This window comes from Sapajus apella, unplaced genomic scaffold (assembly GCF_009761245.1).
Source record: "Sapajus apella isolate SASKATOON/1434 unplaced genomic scaffold, GSC_monkey_1.0 scaffold41, whole genome shotgun sequence".
Classification (NCBI taxonomy): Eukaryota; Metazoa; Chordata; class Mammalia; order Primates; family Cebidae; genus Sapajus; species Sapajus apella.
Window position 1 is genome coordinate 1152985 of NW_022436981.1, and position 8838 is coordinate 1161822.

General features: G+C 51.4%; 1 protein-coding gene across 1 annotated transcript in view; it reads left to right on the top strand.

The window, feature by feature from the left end:
- The first annotated feature begins 328 nt into the window (after positions 1-328).
- The window catches only part of PTK7 (protein tyrosine kinase 7 (inactive)), an 82007-nt gene continuing 73497 nt past the window's right edge, over positions 329-8838 (top strand). The window contains exon 1 of the mRNA XM_032299465.1: positions 329-606. Within this exon, the coding sequence (XP_032155356.1) occupies positions 528-606 (79 nt within the window). The 5' untranslated portion in view covers positions 329-527. The remainder of the gene's footprint in view (positions 607-8838) is intronic.

Sequence of the window (8838 nt, forward strand, 5' to 3'; positions counted from 1 at the left end):
CTTCACTGCCCCAACCTGGAGAATTCTGGGGGAACTGTTGGCAAGAGCCTCCAGGTAAGCCCAGAATGGACCATTCTCCCCAGGTTATACGGAATCGCACAAGTCACTTGGGTTCTCCTGGGTCCCTAGAGAGTCGGTGGTGGGCACAGCAAACACTCCCCTGCCTTGCTCAGGTCCCCTGAGCTCTCCCGAGCCTTGGTCTCTCTGTTCTCCATCCCTCTCCAGACCCCTCCCCCGACCGAGCTCCTCCCCGCCTCAGCGAGGAGGGGGCGTCGAGGGGGTGGGGCGCCGTGCGGGGGCCGGAGGGGAGGGGGCGTCGTGGGGCGGGGTTTGGCGGCGGCGGCGCGCAAGGTCTCGGAGGTACCGGGCGCGCGCGGCTCCGGCTCGGGACGTCTCGGGGTCGGGCTCCGGCTGCGGCTGTTGCTGCGGCGCCCGCGTTCGGGTGCGCTCCGCCTCCTGTGCCCGCCGCGGAGCGCAGTCTGGGCGCCTGCCGTGCGCCCTCAGCTCCTTTTCCCGAGCCCGCCGCGATGGGAGCTGCGCGGGGATCCCCGGCCGGACCCCGGCGGTTGCCTCTGCTCAGCGTCCTGCTGCTGCAGCTGCTGGGCGGTGAGTTACCGAGAGCTGGGGGCACGGAGCTTGGGAAGCGCGGGAGTCCCGTGGGCAAAAGGCGGCACCCGGGGAGATGGGTTTGGGCGGCTGGAGCGGCCCTGGAGTGGTGGAGAGGCTCGCTGGGGGTGCAGGCTCGCGGCGGAAGGGCTCAAAGAGCCCAGGGGCCGGGAGGCTGGCGAAGCCTTGGCGGACTCGGTCAGGGTCCTTCCCACCCGCGCCGTGGGGACACATTTCCAGCTTCACGGAGTTTTCCTGTCTGAGCCGAGAGTTTGCTCAAGAACTACCGGGAGTTGCCGGCTCTCTGGCCCAAATGGAGAGTTTCTTGTCGGGGAAGAAAAGACCACCCGCAACCACCATGGGGGGTGTGATGGGGAAAAGGGAGCCCCCCCAAAAGGCTCAGTCCAGGTGAGAGTGGCCGGTTTGGGGCCCGATGCCGGACTGACCTGCGGCACGCAAAGCCCGGAGCTTTGTTACCTACGCCGACCCGACGCTCCTGGCTTCCCTCCTCCAAGTTCCTGGGCAAAGCTGGGACCCCAGATGGCCCTGCGGGTGAGGGCGGAAGAAGGGAAGACTTAGGGGCTGCCCCATGGCCTCTAGCTACTGGGCTGGAACCCTGCGCCCACTCCGTGCCAGGGTCGAATTCGGGGAGCAGAGGGTCCCAGGCTGTCGCGGTGACTAATGTGTGAAGGCCGCTGCCAAAATCGGGCATGGCCTGCCTGCAAAGGTGCGGACGGGGTTTGTTCTGCGCCTTCCTGGATTTCCATCCTGGCTGTCCTCACAGAGGGAAGGAAATCTTTCTAAGAGCAGAAAGGCCAAAAGAGCTCATTTTGGCTTTTCCTGGGGGTTGGGGGGGTGCTTAGCATTTTAATGAGGGTGTGGCCCTCATCACTAGGGCAGACAGCACGGCTCCCCCAGCCCCCGCAGCTTTTATTTCCTGGCTTGGTCACACCTAAGAGTCATCACTGAGGTGTTCTAGTGCCTTACAGGAAAGCACCAAGCCACCCTCACATCCCAAACAGCCCGGACTGAAAATAAAGCCCCCCACCCTCCAAAACACAAACTCTTCGGTGGTCCTCGAAGCAGCTTCTTCTTGGGGAGCTCTGTCCGGGAGACCTGTCCTAAGTGATCACCTTCCCCTTCCTTTGAAGGCGGCATGAATAGAGAATTGCCTTTCTGACATCTTTCTGGCCTGCCAGCTGTGGAGGGGTTTTGGTGCTGGTGGAATCAACATCTCCCCTGCCCCCAGTTGTAAAAGGAGAGGTAAATGTAACCCAGGAAAGAGAGCAAGCTCCAGGGATTTGGAGGTGGTGTTTCTGGAGTTGCCCGTGTTTCTTGTGATGTGTGTGGCGGTTATTGCTCATGGCAGAATCCACATCTGCTCCCAGAGGAAGTATGGAAGTTTTTTGTACAGCCAGGATGGGGGCCCAGACATCTGGGCCAGCAGCCGGAGCTCACAGGCCTCCTGGCTCTCCTGGTTGGGTGGTATGTGGGTCTGCCCAGTGAGGCTGCATTCACTGCTGCTGTTCAGAGTTCTGGAGTCAGGGGGAGATTCTGGTGAAGATGGGGCTCTTGCTCAACAAATGCTACATTCCTAAATTCTTTCCATGAGAAGATGACTCGGATGTTAATTGACTTAATCTGGTGACTGCTGTTTAGTGTGTGTGTGTTGTGGAGGATCCTGTTGGGGGAAGTTAGGGCAGGCTGAGGGCTTGGGACAGGAGGTCTGTAGTCTCCTCAGGGGTGGGGGTATGTCTTGTGCTCAACAAAGGAACATTTTAATGAGAGCCTTAAATCAGTTCCACCGAATGTGCCTTGTGGTGGAACCTGTCCATGTGCTGTAAACAATTTCAGCGGAGGCCGAGGCGCCTGCTGTCTTCTAGTGAAATTCTGGGACTCAACCCACCCGCAGATACATGACTTCAGGGGGCAACGATTTTTTAATAGATCACAGTAGATTTTTCCATCTCATTGACTGTGTAATTAGCTGGAGTTGTAGTGAGATCCCACTGTTAATAAGGCTGGAGTAAGGAACCTAGGCTGGCTAGGCTTGTGGATTACACCATTTTAAAGTCTGGGTAATTATGCCATAAATGGCTGAGTTACTTTCCACACTGAGATGGTGTTGTAATAAATATGGTGGAGGAGGAGGGGGAGGAGGCTTGATGTTTGAAACTTGGGATTTTTAACCCCAACCTCTTGTACAGCCAGTTGTGGTCACTTCCTCATCCCCATTTCCATCCCCTCCCTGGTATATTTCCTCCAAGCTCTTGTTTCTTTAGGGACATTGAGTCGTCATGTTCTAGGATAGGCTGTCTGCAGATTCCTAAGGCTCTGTAGCCTGTAATTCAGGCCTAGGAGTTGCTTTTATTAGTGATGGCTTTTCTCAGCTGTTGGGAAGTATGGTGGCAGGGCAAGGGTGCCCTTCACGTCACTTGTCAAATGATACACTCAAACTCCAGGTGTTCAGAGCAGCATTGAGTGGTGGACAGAGTGCAAGCAATGGAGATGAAGTACGGTCCTTCCTCGGCATCTGCAGGGAATTGGAATAGGACTCCCTGAGAATACTAAATCAGAGGGTGCTCAAGTCACTTATATACAATGGCGTTGTATTTACATATAACGTACATGCAACTTCCCCACATACTTTTACCCAGGCTAGAGCGCAGTGGCACAGTCCTGGCTCACTGCAGCCTCAAATTCCTGGGCTTAAGCAGTCTTCCTGCCTCAGCATCCTAACGTGCTGACATTACAAAAGGCATGAACCGTTATTCCCAGCTTCTCCCATATACTTTAAATCATCTCTAAGGGCCAGGCTTACGCCTGTAATCCCAGCACTTTGGGAGGCAGAGGGAGGAGGATCGCTTGAGCCCAGGAGCTCAAGACCAGTTCTGGCAACATAATGAGACCTCCAACTCTACAAAGGAAGAAATATTAGCCAGGCATGGTGGCACATGCCTGTGGTCCCAGTTGCTGGGGAGACTGAGGTGGGAGTCTCGCTTGAGCCCAGCAGGTTGAGGCTGCGGTGAGCCATGATTGTGCCACTGCACTTCAATCTGCATGACAGAGTAAGACTCTGTCTCAAAAAAAAAAAAAGAAAAATCTGTAAACTGCTTGTAATACCTATTACGGTGGATATACTATATAAATAACTGTTGCATTGTTCTTTAATTTGTGTTCTTTTTTATTGTTGTACTGTTTTTTATTTTTATATTCCCCAAATATTTTTGATCCTCTATTGAGGGATGTGGGGCTCAGGGATAAAGCGTGTATCTGGCACAGCAGCAACTCAGACTCATTGGCAGGCCCTGTGGCCCTGGACAAACCTCTTAGCCTCTCAGCCTCTTCTATAAAGAGGCTTCCTGGAGTTGTGCTGCGGATTAAATATAATGAAGTAGGCCGGGTGCAGTGGCTCATGCCTGTAATCCCAGCACTTTGGGAGACTGAGGCAGCTGGATCACCTGAGGTCAGGAATGGAAACCCCGTCTCTACTAAAAAGACAAAAGTTAGCCGGGCATGGGGACGCGAGCCTGTAATCCCAGCTTCTCAGGAGAATTGCTTGAACCCGGAAGGCGGAGGTTGCAGTGAGCTGAGATCATGCCACTGCACTCCAGCCTGGGCGACAGAGCTAGACTCCATCTCAAAAAAAAAGGAAAAAAAAAATATATATATATATATATATATATTTATGTATATGAAAAACTGCTTTCTTGGTCTTCCCTCTGTGGTGTGCTTCAAAGATACCTTCAGCTTTACAGTCATTGCCAACAATGGACATTTTTCACCTACTGGAACCCTCCATTTGAGTCCAGCTGCACTAATTGCCATCTCCTAACACATACTTGGCTTTCTCCGTTCTTCCTTTCCTTCAGGTCAGTCCCTGGGTGTACATTGCCTTCTCCTGTCTCTCTGTTGCCCACCCCTACCGTCTGTTCTTCCTTGAAGCTGTCCTATCTCTCCTATCAAAGGCTAGACACTTATAGAACGTCTGGACTAGGCCGGGCGCGGTGGCTCAAGCCTGTAATCCCAGCACTTTGGGAGGCCGAGGCGGGTGGATCACGAGGTCAAGAGATCGAGACCATCCTGGTCAACACGGTGAAACCCCGTCTCTACTAAAAATACAAAAAATTAGCTGGGCATGGTGGCGTGTGCCTGTAATCCCAGCTACTCAGGAGGCTGAGGCAGGAGAATTGCCTGAACCCAGGAGGCGGAGGTTGCGGTGAGCCGAGATCGCGCCATTGCACTCCAGCCTGGGTAACATGAGTGAAACTCCGTCTCACAAAAAAAAAAAAAAAAAAAAAAAGAACGTCTGGACTGTCATTCTTGCAACGCCTTCCACGTTTTTGCCCCTGTTGGGTTTTAATTTACTGAAGGGCTCCCCCGTAGAGTTTAGAATAGCACTTATTTATGATGGGTTCTTATATAGGTGGTTTTTGTTTGTTTGTTTGTTTTGAGATGGAGTCTTGCTGTGTCTCCCAGGCTGGAGTACATTGGTGTGATCTCGGCTCACTGCACCCTCTACCTCCCAGGTTCAAGTGATTCTCCTACCTAAGCCTCCTGAGTAGCTGGGATTATAGATGTGCACTGCCGCACCCAGCTAATTTTTGTATTTTTAGGAGAGACAGGATCTTACCATGTTGGTCAGGCTAGTCTTGAACTCCTAACCTCAGGTGATCTGCCCACCTCAGCTTCCCAAAGTCCTGGGATTACCGGCGTGAGCCACCACACCCAACCCATATAACAAATCCTTATGTAGGTTTATTTAAAAAGTGAATGAACCATTTGAGTGCAGGGCACAATGACCAAGGATAGAGTTAAAGATCCCCTGTGCATCCTAGGCATTGGGAGTCCTTTGCACCTTCTCCAGCTTCTTTGGGTTGGGGTTGCCTGTTCCTCCTTGTGCCTGCTCTACTGTGACCAAATCCAGGGATCAGAGCTTCCTTCCCTGATCCTGGGCTGGCTGGCTTTGGTGGTAGCTTTCCTGAGTTTTGATGTGGTGGGGCTTCTGGTTTTCTCCAACTTCTGTGCATGGGCTAGCACTGCTACATATGAAGCTGACTGCGCTTAAAAACTGGTGCTAAAGTTCCTTTCTCAGAGAACTGTGTAGGGGCCTAGAGTCTCTGTAACTGTGCTACTCGAAGTAAGACCCAGGACCACATGGCATCAGTGTTCCTGAGAGCATGAATCAGAATCACAGTCTGCATTTTAACAAGATCCCAGGTGACTCTGTACCCCAGAGTTCCAGAAGTCCTGGCCTAGGCATCCTTCTTTATACAGAAACTCAAGGCACAGAGCTTTGCTGTTGCAACAGTATACATTGGGAGCTGAGATCTTGCACAGTATTTGAAGATTTGCTTTAAATAACTTAGTTCATGTGAACACTCCTTGGGATGATGCGTACACTTAAAAATTACCTCCTTTGGGTTTAACTTGAATTAGATTTTTGTCAAGAAATGTCCCCATTAAATGTGTGACTCTAGAAAGTCTACAACATGCAGCGTGATGTTTAGCTCCTCTCGGAACCTCAGCTTTTCCTACAGGAGAATACGTCTGATTTTATAACCAAAGCCAGTGGAGAAACTGGATTTGATAGGCGGAAATTTGGGCGGCAGACAACTTTTCAGGAATACATTTGTTTCATAAAGGGAGGCATGTCTCTGCTGGGCTTTGACAGTTGTAGTGTTGTTAGTGTTTGGAGCATTTCGCATTCGGAGTGAGGGGATTTGTGTGAGTTTGTGTTTAAGCCAACGCAGCTTCTGTGAGACTCGTCTTGGACAGGGGTTGGCCCGTTCAGACACTAATATTGGAGCCAAGAGCAGTTTGGGGCCAGGGATTCAGTCTTTGGTGTTTTCCTGATGGAAGAAAAGGTCATTAAACAGGGTTGGATGTCCTTGGCCTGCATCCCTCAACCTCCTTCTGCTCTCTCTAACCTCAGTGGCATGCCTCTCTGCTGCTGTACCCGGGCACTACCCCTGGCCAGAGCCACGTGGTGGGGTTACAGGCTTGGGGCCACAGTGGCTGGTGCTGGCCCTCGCCTTGCCCCGGAGTTGCTGCCTGCCCCTCTTCTTGATTCCTGCCCTGGTCCTCATCTGCCTGACCCTTTTCCTGGGGGTGTGAAAGTTCTGCCATTGTAGCTGGTTAGAGTCCTATGCTGGAATTCTCTGAGTTCACTGCTGAGCCCCCGGCACTTTGGTGGAGCTGGCGCTAGAGCCACAGCTAATCAGCGGTTTGAGGAAGCCCTGTGTAGTATGTCACTTTTTCCATCCTCTTCTTTGCATTCAGGCCATTTCCCTCCCAGTACTGTTACCCTAACAGCAGCGGGGCAGGGAGGAAGCTTGGTTCAAAGGGCTGACACACACGGGCGCCTTTCCCCTCTGGCTGCTTGGTTTTACGTTGCTGAACTCTCATCTGCTGTGTGCATTAGCTGGGGTATTTGTTGAGTGAATGCTCAGGTGACTAGAGCGTCATCCACCAGGTGTCCTGCAGATCCCAAGCCCCTGTTAGAAGCGTAAGCCTTGATAAGCAGGATATGCACTCACAGGTTTAGGTGTGTAGGTAACTTCTGAAAACAAGGTCCCGAGTCGTGGGGTAGGGATTGTAAGTCACATATTAGGAAGGTGTAGATAATGTGTTTCTCAAAAATGTAGAGTGGAGAGTATAGTGAGGGGGCAGGTCACTATTTAGTTTCCTGGGCCTTACTGCAGACCTGACCATCAGAATTTTATTTTATTTTATCTTATTTTTGAGATGGAGTCTAGCTCTGTCACCAGGCTGGAGTGCAGTGGCATGATCTCGGCTCACTACAACCTCTGCCTCCCGGGTTCAAGTAGTTCTCTTGCCTCAGCCTTCTGAGGAGCTGAGACTATACGTGTGTGCCACATCTGGCTAATTTTTGTATTTTCAGTAGAGACAGGTTTCACCATGTTGCCAGGATGGTCTCTATCTCCTGACCTCATGATCTGCCTACCTCGTCCTCCCAAAGTGCTGGGATTATAGGCATCAGCCACTACACCCAACCTGGAAACTGCATGTATAAAGAGCTTCGTGGAGATTCTTTTTTTTTTTTTTTTTTGAGACAGAGTTTCACTCTTGTTACCCAGGCTGGAGTGCAATGGTGCGATCTCGGCTCACCGCAACCTCCGCCTCCTAGGTTCAGGCAATTCTCCTGCCTCAGCCTCCTGAGTAGCTGGGATTACAGGCACGCGCCACCATGCCCAGCTAATTTTTTGTAGTTTTAGTAGAGACGGAGTTTCACCATGTTGACCAGGATGGTCTCGATCTCTTGACCTCGTGATCCACCCGCCTCGGCCTCCCAAAGTGCTGGGATTACAAGCGTGAGCCACCGCGCCCGGCGAGATTCTTACCTACACTTAAGTTTGAGAACCACTGGGTAGCCATAGGAGAATTTGTCAGTCGTGGAGGTGTGATGTTAAGAAAGAGGGTAGTATTAATAGTGGGGGGCTTAGGAGGGAGTTCATTCAAAGTGCTTGAGTGTCTTCTTGGGTGAAGCTGTCTGAGGAGGAGCGGGAGGCAGGAAGAAGACAAGACGGAGAAACGTGAATCAGATGAAGTATGAAAGACACCCTTTGGTAAAGTGCTAAGTAGAATAGAACATTCCAGAATGTGTGGGACAGTAAGTCTGAGATGTAGGAGCAAATGAGGGGTGGGAGGGCTTCAGAGAAGAGAGAGGACCTGAGGTTGCTGAATAGATGTAGTCAGTGGTGACTGCCTCAGAGTGAGGTGAAGTCATTAGACCAGGATTCTGAAAACCTGGGTGGTTCTGTTCCAATATCACACAGCAGCCGTGAGTCATGAAGTAAGAGAAGGGACATCTATAGACCCATGACACCAGTTTTTCTGTATTCTGGTCCTGGCTCAATTGCTGCATACCCACATGACCCTGAGCTTGTTAGTTAACCTTTCCAAGCCTCAGTTTCCTAAACAGCACAATGCAAGTGATGCTGTTCCCTGCCTTGCTTGCCCTGTGAAGTTGTGATATAACGAATGCTCTTCAGCTCTGGAAATGGGTGAACCCTGGGAAGCAGTCCCTCTGGCTAGCCCTGATGGCTCTAGACCATCCTGGCCAGCTGTTTCCCTTTGAGGGGCCAGCCAGCCTGCCTGCCTGTCTGCCTTTCTCTTTTTCTTTCTTTCTTCCTTCCTTCCTTCCTTCCTTTCTTTCTCTCTCTCTCTCTTTCTTTCTTTCTTTTTCTTCTTTCTTTCTTTCCTCTTTTT